This window comes from Zalophus californianus, chromosome 2, assembly GCF_009762305.2.
Source record: "Zalophus californianus isolate mZalCal1 chromosome 2, mZalCal1.pri.v2, whole genome shotgun sequence".
In the NCBI taxonomy this organism is placed as follows: Eukaryota; Metazoa; Chordata; class Mammalia; order Carnivora; family Otariidae; genus Zalophus; species Zalophus californianus.
The window spans coordinates 125,622,369-125,635,202 of NC_045596.1; the positions used below are offsets into that span (position 1 = coordinate 125,622,369).

At 36.2% G+C, this 12,834-nt stretch overlaps 2 protein-coding genes across 11 annotated transcripts in view; both read left to right on the forward strand.

Moving 5' to 3' along the window:
• The window catches only part of DCLK2 (doublecortin like kinase 2), a 149,400-nt gene that overhangs the window by 14,472 nt on the left and 122,094 nt on the right, over positions 1–12,834 (forward strand). For all 10 annotated transcript variants that reach the window (XR_003520860.2, XM_027599311.2, XM_027599304.2 and 7 more), the window contains exon 2: positions 6,370–6,704. Coding sequence is in view for 9 of the 10 variants with exons in the window: in XM_027599311.2 (XP_027455112.1) it covers positions 6,370–6,704 (335 nt within the window). In the remaining variant the exon portion in view is untranslated. The remainder of the gene's footprint in view (positions 1–6,369; positions 6,705–12,834) is intronic.
• Positions 10,881–11,143, forward strand: LOC113924943 (40S ribosomal protein S29-like). Its single transcript, XM_035726225.1, has one exon. It carries the CDS (start codon positions 10,881–10,883, stop codon positions 11,049–11,051), a length of 171 nt encoding a protein of 56 aa, XP_035582118.1. The 3' UTR covers positions 11,052–11,143.

Genomic DNA, 12,834 nt, shown 5'->3' on the forward strand with positions numbered 1-12,834 from the left:
AACTACTGGAAGAGAGAAAGAAAGAATAAATGATTATGAGAAATTGATACTTTGTAAGCTCAGGGTATAAGAAGAATGTAATTTTTAAAATTTTATTTTAAAATTATGAAGATTCATATACATGTACAGCCCAGTGAGTTGTTACAAAGTGAACACCTTTGTGACTACCAGCTGTGTCAAGAAAGAGTATTGCCAGACTAAGAAGTTCTCCCTGTGTCCTTTCCTAGTTACAGTTCTTCCGAAGATAACAGAGGCCTGACTCTTGCTTTGATCTATATTTTTACCACCAATGAAGGCATCCCTAATTGATAGTTTAATTATTTCTGTTTTGAACTCTAGAGAAATTGAATCTGACTACATGTATTCTTTTGTCATCTTTTCCCACTATTGTCTGTAAAATTCACCCAGGTTGTTGCTAATGGCTCGTTTGTTCATTTTCATATACAGAAACTGTATAGTTGTACATATGACCATGCCACAATCTCTGTATCTGTTCTGTTGTTGGGACATGTGGATTGATTTTTCATATTTGGCTGTTGAACAATGCTTCCACATATACACACTAGTGCCCATGTGCATGAGTTTTTCCAGGATATTTTCCTGGGGTGGATTGCTGGGTCATATGATGTATATGTTGTAAACTTAGTACTAGAGAATGTTTTTCTAGGTGACTGAACCTGTTTTTCCTAGGCGATTGAACCAATTTAAAATCCTTCCGGTGATGTTTGAAAGTTCCTATTGCCTTACCTCCTTGCCAAGAGTGATTGATCTTGACTGGTCAGTTAAAAAGAGGCAAGATGCAAAGAGGAGGAGGATTATTTCAGACATATAAGAAGTAATGAAAATAAGAGGGTATGATGAGTTTGGAAGGAAATTGCAAATATACTGGTATGACTAACTTAGGAACCTGTGGGAAAGTGGTGGGAGATGAGAGTGGAAGTGTGTGATGTGCTGAGGAGTTTGGTCTTTATTCTAAAGGCAGGGAAGCAGGCAAAAGACATCAGATCTACATTTCTAAAAATTTGCTGTAACAGCTATGTGGAGGATGAGGGGGTGAGGCCCCACAGGGAGCTTAACTACTCTAATCCAAGGTGAAATGAAAAAAGGCAGAGTCAAAGAGGAGAGATTCCAGAGATGCTTAGACCAAGGTCAACAGTTTTGCCAATTCTGTTGAATGTGGGAAAGGGAGAAGAGAGGCAGGAGTCTTGATTTTTGCTTGGGTGACTATATAGGTGGTGATTTCATTCTGTAAGTTGGGGAATTCAGGAAGAGGAGAGTTTGAGGTCAAGGTGGCAATAATGGGGAGTGAAGTTAGTTTTAGACAGTAGCATGTGAGATATCCAGAGGTAATCTAGTAGAGATGCTCAGTAAGTGGCTTGAACTCAAGAGAAAGGAGTAGGCTGGAAATGTCCTCAGGATATAGGTGGTGTTTGAAGCCATGGGGGTGAATGCAACTGCCCACAGAGAGTCTAAGGAGGATGAAGTAGATGAATGGGAGAAGAGGACCCTGAAAAGCAGATCAAGAAGGAACAATCAAAGAAGTAAGAGGTATAAACCAAAAGAAATCAGACTGTGGAAGCTAAGGAAAAAAGGATTTGCAAGAGAGAATCATGACTAGTGTCCAGTGCCCTCAGAAGACACCCAGTGAATTTGGAAGATGTGCTTTGCATTTGGCAGTTAGGAAAGATATGCTCGGGGATCAGGGTGTTCCAGCCAGGGGAATGCAGAGAGCAAAAGTGATGCCACAGTGGCTTAAGAGCAAACAATGGGTGAGGAAGTGGGGAAAAAAACAGATGAGGAGAGTTTGTTTTTTTTTTAACTCAGCAGTGAATGGAAGCCAAAAGCACATTAGGTAGAGTGCGATGAGGAAGGAAGAGGGAGGTTTTGTGTGTGTTAAGGTAGGAGGTATTTGTATCTAATCCTGTAGAGAGGGCTGCCTAGTTAAATGGAGGAGAGAAGAACAATGTCCCTGAAACTGCAGCATGAGGACACACAAACATGGTACTGAACATCCAATAGGAGGTGACTATCCTATTACTGCAAAGAGAGATAAGGTGGGAAAAATTGGCACCGTCTGAATACATTTGTAAGGATGAAGGTTTTCAGAGACAAGACATTGGAGAGTTCCTAGCATTTAATATTATCTTGCCTCTTAAAGGAGGCAGATTCTTCGGTTGAGTAAAGATGAACATTAATGGTTGATATGCAGGTGGTATTACACAACTGTAGGAACTTAATTTGAGAACCTGCTAACTACGAAGTAAAGTGTCTTTGAACAAATGTCAGTGGTAAGAAGCCATAGCCATGCCACTGTAGTGTCTTAAAGGAAATTCAAAGATTAGTGTTGTGCATAAAAACTGTTAAGTTTTATAATCACCTTATGCTTTTATCCATCTTTCCATATATAAAGCAAATTTTCTTTGTATTTAGTATTCATGTGATCATAATTTCCAAAACAACTTCCTTCTAAACTCCTATGGTCAAAGAACTATTATTGGGAAGAGAAAGAGAATGTGTGTGTGTGTGTGTGTGTGTGTGTGTGTGTGTGTGTGTGTGTGTGTGTGTGTGTGTGTGTGTGTGTGTGTGTGTGTGTGTGTGTGTGTGTGTATCTCAGTTCTCTTCAGCCAGAGACCATCAAGAACATACCTATAGTTGAACAAGTTGAGTTTATTATTCATTGCAGCAAAGAGAATGCACATTGTATGATACCATGGGGCATCTCAGTAAGACGGTGTTAGACCTATCGTAGAATTTGGGCTTTGGTTGGATAATTTTAGGGGGGATCTGGGGAAGCAAGGACTTGCTGTGTATTGGGTGCTGTTAGCAGGAAGGACAATTCTGTGACTGAGTATCTCATGAAATCTTACTGGGAGCACAGAGTAGATTGAGGAAAAAGCTGTAATTGGTAAAGTCATTCAATGAGTGTGAGAGGAGGATGTCTGGTATCTTGTGGGTTGCACAGTGAACTTGTTTTTTGTCTCTTTACCATTGTCTCAGAGTGACTTTATTTGATACAGATACTGTATGAGATTACATCCCAGAGAAGAACACAGGTCTGACTCTGAGCATCAGAGCAGCTTATAATAATAATGAGATCTAGCTGTTAAAGCCAGATCAATTCTGGACTTCAGATACAGCCTTATTTTTCATATATTCATATTCATATATACATATCGTGTGTGTATATATATATACACACACACATTTATATCTTTAACTTTAATTTATAAATGAGATGCTTATCTTTTCCTTCTTTGGGTGAGTGTAGTTTTAATATGTATTGGCAAAAAATTTAAAAATCCTTTCAGAGTGTGATAGTTTATCAGGATATCAAAACTCATTACTTGAGGATGTACTTTTTCAGCTGTATCAATAGCATAAAATGCACTGCTGTTTGTTATGTTATTGGGGAGTGAGCAGAAAACAAAACATTCTTGCATTGGTCCAAGTAGGGAGTGGGTGGTGGTGAGGACACAGAGGGTGGACATTTTGAGAAATATTTAGAAAAGAGAGTGGACAGAACTTGATGTCAGAATGTAGTATGTAGGGAAGGCAGAAGAGTGAAGGATGATGCTTCGGTTTCTAGCTGAGTAAGTTTCGGTAGGAAGTGATGTTCCTACCAGGATAGGGAAGAAGGGGGAAGTGACAAGTTGGCAGAGGGGGTAACAAATCTTCCAGAATTCCTACAGTAGCAAGAATCTGGTTGAGGGGAGGCTGATTGCTTCTAATAAATCTTGTAGGTACCTACTATCTAACAGAATAATAATTTATTATTTGGTTAACAGCAAGAGCTCTAACTGCCCAAGGAAACAAAATCTTAAATTCTTTTGTCTGCATGTTCTCTCCTGATAGGCAAATCTATGTAAATGACAAAATTGCCATCAGGAGACTGTTTGATCAGGGTGGGGACGTAACAAGGGATGCTAGCCTGGGTATCTTGGTTGCTATGGTTATCAAGGTAGGACGTCTCTACTGTAGGGTTTTATGTGCCCAGTATTTGGAAACACATGTATGACCTCAAAACTGTGTCTTGAACCTTTGTGCTGAAATGTTGTATGCCAAAGATGCCAAAATGGATATCTGCTGGTTCAAAACTTTACATTTTATAGAACTGATCTACAAGTTTTTAATAGAAACAGTATGAAGGGAGGAGGGGAGAGAAGGAGGGAATTAAAATATGTCTCTAACCACACATAAATTAAAAGACTTCCTTTACCTATTTTCATTCTGATGTCCTGAACCTGTATAAAGAAGCAAAATACAGATGAATTTAAAAGGCAGCTGGCCTCATTGATATCTCAGCTGTTCAGGGTTGATCAAGGAAATCTGACATACTAAATTTGCTCTTGTTTTGTTTCTTTTTATCATTGTGTTTTTCCTTTATATTGGGAAAGACTTTTCCCCAGCTGACTTCTCCCTGCCCTTAAAAACAAAACAAAACAAAACAAACCACTGTCTCGCTGAAATTTCCTTTTCTTTCTTCCATCTTAATATTTTGAATCAGAACATACAATTAAATTTTATTTAGAGCTTTTCAATGAGACTTGTGTTCTCTATAAAATTAAAGCAAAATCCTGTTTATTTTTGCTTGTAAATAAGTGCATGTGATGTATAGTTCTATTTTTATTAAATTCATATGTGTATTTGGAACTACATGCCATTTTCCCAGATGAGTATACTGTGAAAAGTCATTTGGATAAACCTACAGAAATGGAAAATCTCTAACTAAATGGCGATGATTGTGCTAGCTTTCTGATTACTGGTGTGGAAGCAGCAGGAGAGCCTGTGGCTGCTTCCCTAGTTTTCTTGGACAGTGGCCTAATTTTACCTTTGAATAGAAGGCTTTACTCCTCTTTTTAGACCCTTCTTATATGCCTGATCTGTTACTGAATTGTTCATGTGCCTTTGGGAGTCTTTAAGTTCTCTGTTCATCAGGATCTTAAGAACATCCTGATAATAGTTAAATCTGATATTTATATTACTAGGTTTTCCTCAGGCATTGCTTTTCACTGTTTTGGTTATTTTTGTTTTAAGCACGAACAGCCCTTAAGGCTTGTGTCATATAATTATTCTATTATGAGTGAGACTGTTATACTAACTATGTGAAAAAATACTGGATTCTTTTTGAGTTAGAAGGTATCTTAGAGAAAATCTTAGAGTGTAATCCTCTTGCCCTGTATGCCAAACAGGTGAGAATAAAAGAATTGGGTGACTTCTGAGTTTCCTGAAAGGAAAAGTATGATTTTTAAATATATAATTATGAATTAGGATTTTCAAAATTATAATTATAAAAATCATTACTTTTCAACCTATAATTTTGGGACTTAAAATTAATGAACATTGAGTTGGTAAACCAATCGACAAATAGTATAGTTTTTATGTTTTAATAGAAATTAAGCAGAAGGCTGCATGAATAATGAACACTATTTATTTTTCAAAAAGATTTATTTATTTATTTTAGAGAGCACACCTGCATGTAAGCATGAGTGGGGGGAGGGGCAGAAGGAGGGGTGAGAGGGAGAGAAGCAGACTCCCTGCTGAGCACAGAGCCCAGCATGGGGCTCCCCCCGAGATCATGAACTGAGCCGAAATTAAGAGTTGGTAGCTCAACTGACTGAGCCACCCAGGCACATCGTTTTTAAACTATTTAACATCCTTTCCCATTTAAGTAGATATAGAGAAGGTTGTCTTTTTGAACTAATTATTTTAAATTCACATTCTTTAATTAAGAAATAAAATGCCTGAAGTAAATTTTTTCAAGCTGTCAAAACTCTTCCTTCATTTTTGCAGTAATTCATTAATTGAGTAAATGATACTATGACTAAATATATTTTAGACAGCTTTGTGAAGACAGAGTAATCATTCTTCAATTAGGACTGAAATTTGTAGTTGGAAGAAGAAAAATAGTTTTATTTCTTTATATGAATGTATTATTTTGTGATATAATTACTTCTTCCAGAATGGGATTTTTTTTTAATTAGTTAATAGATTTTGTAATTAGGAAGTACTCTAGAATCCATCTGATTCAACAGCTTCAATTGACAGACAATGATATTGAGAACCAAAGTGCAGAGGAATTATCCAGGGTGACATATTTGATCAGAATAAAGCCCAAGTCTCTCTTGTTTCATTTGTCTAGTGCTTTTCATGCTGTAATGTGTGTTATTCTCTCTCTCAAAACCAATCTAGATGTTTAAATAGAAAGGGAGGATGGGCAGAATGCCAAAAGAAAAGGATGTGAATCCCCGTTTTCAGTGAACCTGTTAAGTTTAGGAGTTCATTTAATGGGTCTCCAGCATTTGTTCTTAAGATACAGTGCTTCTGTGGTGGGGATAATCATGCTAATTAAACTGATTTTTTGCCTTTTAGGTGAGAGTTACGTGTGTGCATCAAATGAACCATTTCGTAAAGTTGATTACACCAAAAATATTAATCCGAACTGGTCTGTGAACATCAAGGGTGGGACAACCCGAGCCTTGGCTGCTCCCTCCTCGGTGAAAAGTGAAGTGAAGGAAAGTAAAGATTTCATCAAACCCAAGTTAGTGACTGTGATTCGAAGTGGAGTGAAGCCTAGAAAAGCTGTGCGGATCCTTCTAAATAAGAAGACTGCTCATTCCTTTGAACAGGTGTTGACAGATATCACCGAAGCCATTAAACTAGATTCAGGAGTGGTCAAGAGGCTCTGCACGCTGGATGGAAAGCAGGTAAGAGGGTTACTAGCCCTCAGCTCTCCATCTCACTGTTAAACTCTCCCTGTATCATGGTGGTTACATATTTGACAGAAAGAATTTCAGAGTTTGCTAGAAATTATTCTCATACTCCTACTTCAGAGGAGTGTGTGTCTGTATTAGCTTTTATCATGAAAAATGTAAGTGGCTTACCCGTGTCTTTGCCCAAACATCTTAAAAGTGTATGTGGAGAAATCTGTATATCTTATGGTCACTGAAAGGGAAATGTAAACAACTTCGTTGTTTTTTTTTTTTAAGTTTGTATTTAAATTCCAGTTAGCTAACATACAGTGTGATATTAGTTTCAGGTGTACGGTCTAGTGATTCAACACTTCTATACAACACCCAGTGCTCATCACAACAAGTTCACTCCTTAATCCCCATCACCTTTTTAATCTATCTCCCCACCCACCTCCCCTCTGGTAACCATCAATTTGTTCTCTGTAGTTAAGAGTCTGTTTTTTGGTTTGCCCTCTCTCTCTCTTATTTCCCTTTGCTCGTTTTGTTTCTTAAATTCCACATATGAGTGAAATCATATGGTTATTTTATTTGTCTTTCTCTGACCGGCCTATTTTGCTTAGCATAATACTCTCTAACTCCAACTATGTTGTTCCAAATGGCAAGATTTCATTCTTTTTTTTATGGCTGAGTAATATTTGTGTGTATGTGTTTGTGTGTGTGTGTATGTATATATATATACATACACACACACACACACGATAATATATATACCACGTTTTCTTTATCCATTCATCAGTCACTTGGGCTGTTTCATTAATCTGGCTATTGTTGATAATGCTGCTATAAACATCCGAGTACGTGTATCCCTTTGAATTAGCATTTTTTGTATTCTTTGGGTAAATACCTCCTAGTGCAATTGCTGGATCATAGGGTAGTTCTATTTTTAACTTTTTGAAGAAACTCCATGTAGTTTTCCAGAGTGACTGCACCAGTTTGCAATCCCACCAACAGTGCAAGAGGGTTCCTTTTAATCCACATCCTCGCCAACACTTGCTGTTTCTTGTGTTTTTTATTTTAACCATTCTGAAGGTGTGAGATGATATCTCTGTATTTTTGATTTGTATTTCCCTGATGATCGATGTTGAGCATCTTTTCATGTGTCTGTTGGCCATCTTCTTTGGAAAAATGTCTATTTGTGTCTTCTGCCCATTTTTTAATTGGATTATTCGTTTTTTGGATGTTAGGGAAATGTAGACTTCTGAGGGAAAAGTGTAAGTTGAAGAGGCTTCCTACACTAAATGGGACGTTCTCTAAGAATAAGAACACCTATTGACTAGTAGAGTCATTATCAGTTTGGTAAATCACAGGAACCAAATTAAAGATATTTAACATTTTTAGAAAAGCCTTTTCTCCCCACCTACATAAAATATGGAGAATGCATTTCAAAAAAGTACTTTCTTTCATAAGAATGTCCATATGAATTTCACAGGACACGAGGTAATTAATCAGCATTTCTTGTTTGTTTATTTTTTAAGAAAGAGAGTGTATGTGTGGGGGGGGGGGTGGGGGCAGAGGGAGAGGGAGAGAGAATCCCAAGCAGGCTCCACATCCAGTGCAGAGGTCAAAGTGGGGCTGGATGTCATGACTCTGAAATTATGACCTGAGCTGAAATCAAGAGTCAGACACTTGACTGTGCCATCCAGGCGCCCATTAATCAGCATTTCTGAAAAATATACACGAATTATACAGGAAAAAGCAAGCCAAATTATGATAATAACATACCAGGAAATCTAATGGGCTAAAGAGGAAAAATCGGGCAAATTTCAAGAATGCATGAATATTGAGTTTTTCCACAATCAGATTATCATTTCTACAGAGAAACATGTAGCTTCTGAGGTGTATTTTTTCCTAATTTCAATAAAGTTAAATTGTTTGTATTTACATTGTGTTAAACGTGACAGTTTCCAGCATTCAATTTGTTTCTTCATTCCATTTTGTTTTTTTCCCTATAACACACTTAATTTATTCTGAGGTGTTTAGCTTGAATAGTGCTGAGAATGAAACACTGGAGCAGTGCCTTCTGGAAAAACACGATTAAAGTAGTTTTCTAATTTCCTAACACCAGATCTAGTTAGTTGATTATTTCCTGAAACATTAACAAGATTTAAAAAATAGGTTCTAAAAATTCCAGTAGATCATAGTGATGTTATAATGACCTTTCTGATTAATTAAATTGACGATTAGAAGGCATGACACTTCACAGCAGCCTGGGCAAGATAGGTTCATGTATGAATGGAAATAGACACTTTATAAATTGAGTTAATAGCACAGCACAACACAGAACACCTTAAGATTCGTTCTGCAAGTAAGTAAAAACAAATTAGACTAAAAGTTTTGGTAAGTCAAACAACTAATTCTTGGTTGACACAGGAAGGAAAACCAGAAACATAGAGACAAACACTTAAGACACCTTATGAAAAGAAAAATGGAAATCATAAATATGCCAAATTCAGAAACCTGAATGACATATAAACAGTAAATGCAGGTGAGATTTTAAAAATTGAGACTCAGATTTGGAATCTCTAAATGAATATTGTTCAAGGAAAATGGAAGTGAAATGCAGAAGTTGAACATCTAATTGAAGTAGGCAATCATTGAAATTTTACTAATTATCCAAGAAATTATCTTCAGAAAAAACTCCAGACTAGAAATATCAATATGTAAAAATGTTAACTAAAGCACAAGCAACCACAAATTATCCACATATTAAAGAAGACTACACTGCTAAGAGTAGGACTTAATGACAAGAACTAAAGGATGGTTTACTGTAAGAAACCTGTTTATACATGAGATCTGTAGTATCAAGCATAATGGCACACGGAATCCTGGAAAGGCTACAAAGGCATTTGACAAAATACAAAGTTGACATTCAGTTAAAGATTTAGTAATAAATGGAGGGTGAATTCTCTAATACACTTCTAAAAAATATCTGAAACAAAAATTCTATGTGTTGGTTTTGAACAAATATAACACCGGAAGTATTTCTATGACAGTCAGGTATGGGATAATCGCCTGACAGCACCAGTATTCAACATCCTTCTATATATTCTCCCTGATTTTTATTTATAGTTTAATTGCAATTTCAATAAGAATCTAAATGAGATTTTTGGGGGGTGGGAGGAGGAATACCTGACTAAGTGATTTCAAAAGCTAAGATGGAAAAAGAGGGAGAAAAATTTTGGAAATAATGATTAATGGGCTCTTAGGCTACCAGATATTAAATCATCATCCTTATACCATTGGAAAAATAAATTCCAGGTGTTTTAAAAATGTAGATGTCAAAAAAAAAACAAAAGAACTAAAAGAAAATATGTCAATAGTTAGGTTGAAATGAGAAAAGATTTTCTAAGCATAAAAATTGTGGAAAATCACAAGGGGAAATGTTGGTTGGACGACATAAAAAATAAAAACTTGCAGGTGTCATAGGCAAGGTTTATATCTTTTATATTGAGTTATAGTAGTTTAATATAAAAAAACATTGTAATGCCAAGATGGATAAAAGATGACACAATTTGAAAAGATAGAATTGTAAATACTAAGTATAAAAAATGTTCAATTTCTAGGGATGCCTGGGTGGCTCAGTCATTAAGTGTCTGCCTTGGGCTTAGGTCATGATCCCAGGGTCCTGGGATTGAGCCCCGCATCGGGCTCCCTGCTCAGTGGGAAGCCTGCTTCTCCCCCTCCCACCCACCCCCCGCTTGTGTTCCCTCTCTTGCTGTCTCTCTCTGTCTGTCAAATAAATAAATAAAATCTTTGAAAAAAAGAAAGTTCAATCTCTAAAAAATTAAATCAGTGAGATGGTGTTTTTGATATTTAAAATGGACAGGTTTAAAAAAATGTTTATTATTTTTGGATATGCAGTGAATTGACATTTTCAAAGAATGATGGAAGTATAAATTTCATAATCTTTATGGAAAGCAATTTGTTTTATACACCTATACACATGTTCTTACTATTTGAACTTGTAAACTAACTTCTAGGAATTTATTCAAAATAATCTGAGATGCAAACATAATTATGCATAAGAATTTTCATTTCAGCAGTAAGAACAAAAGATTAAAAACAATTTAAAATCCCTAAGTGGAAAACAGCTAAATGAGCCTTTTGCCTCGTTGCATCCGAGAGAGCAAGATGGGTCACCAGCAGCTGTACTGGAGCCATCCAAGGAAATTTGGCCAGGGTTCTTGTTCTTGCCACGTCTGCTCAAACCGGCATGGTCTGATCCGGAAATACGACCTCAATATGTGCCGCCAGTGTTTCCATCCATACGCGAAGGATATAGGCTTCATTAAGTTGGATTAAGTGAACTTCCTTGAATTGGTCATCCAAGATAACCTACCTTAACTGCAGATATCCAAGATACCTACTTTAATGTCAACTCATTGTACATAAAAACTCCAATTATGAGTGCTTTAATGTGAATGGAATGGTCAGTTGATTATAGGAATCTCCTTTTTAAAATGTACTATTTTCTCAACAGTTCATCTTCAACACATGTGGCTTAATTTCCTTCAGTTATATAAAAGTACTCATGCTGAAAAAAAACAGCTAAATGATATTGCCATAGAATATAACAGTGGCCATTGAAAATTATGTTTGGGGGATGTTTAAAGACCTGGGGAAATGTTGAGTGGAAAAAGCAAGAAAAAAAACTGCAGTATGTTTTCAATTTTGTGTTAAAGAAAAGTAGAGGAAGATTTTTTTTTAAACTAATTCAGAAGGAAACACGATTATAGTTGCCATCAGAAATCCAGTATTTGCTGTTCTGATTTCTACTACTTTCTCATGTCTGCTTAGAAGCAAAAAATCAAGCACTGAGAAGGAAAACAAAGACTGATTTCAATCAGCTGTAAAAATTAAAACATTATGAGTTAATCCTTGAAATTTTAGCACATGGCAATAAAATGTTACAAGAATCACTTTCATCACTATTCATGTCTTATAGAACTTACATTATTTCCCATGTGCAAAGAAAAGAGATATCTTTAAACTTTTCAAATAAAATATTTCTCTGGAAAAATTATAACTTTTACTTTTGATAGACACAACTTTGGATGTTTTATTTTCAGAGTGCCAGGTATCCTTAAAAGCTGTAGTTTTCTTGGCACGCTGATAAAACACTGGACTTGCTATTTAAAACTTGAAGTCTGATTTTTGGTTGGTATGTGCTATAATGAGAACATTTGTTTCTTGCTTTGAAATAGCATAAGAAATTTGTCTTATGTTTAAGATTAACGTGAACATTTAAAATGGGCAGTGTTCATTTTGATTTTATTTTATGAAATGATTTTTCTATGGATTGTAAAATCTGTTCTCCGAAAATTTTCAAGAAAAGAACAGCTTTGCTTAGGTGAAGAGAAAGGAATGAGAACAGAACTAAGATCTCTTAACGAGTTGTCCTTTCAGGAAATTTTAGGCTGTCTTAATTTTTATGTTTTTTTTCCTGGTTACTTTCTGCTCATGTTGTTTTCATCTTGAATTACTCTGATCTTTAACACAAGGATAGAGATTAAACAACTTATAGGCAGCTCATCATGAATAGTCATTGATCTCATCCTGACACCTATGCTAGAGTCTTAAGGGGCCCTGGTTATCTTTTATGGGCTTGGGAGTTTTCCTGATTCAACTGTCATGTGCCAGTAGCATTTATGCTGTTAAAACAATGCCCCTTGAACTTCTCTTCATCAAAATGGATGATCACATCTTCCTAGTAGTATTGACTTCATTTACAAGGTCTGACTTAATTAGTACAACTAACTCATGCATTTTATCCATGTTAACTCTTGGGTTTTCTTCGGTGTAGAGCAGCGGTTCTCAATTGGGAACCATTTCACCGCTAGGGGACATTTAGCAGTTCCTGGAATCTTTTTTTTTTTTTTTTAATTTTTATTGAAGTACGGTTGACATACAAGGTTATATTAGTTTCAGGTGTACAGCATAGTGATTTGACAGTTCTATACATTACCCAGTACTCACCACAATAAGTGGTTACCATCTGTCACCCATACACAGTGGAGTCTTTTTGATGCCGTGACTGGGGATGGAGTTTCTACTGGCCTGTAGTAGGTAGAATCCAGGAATGCTG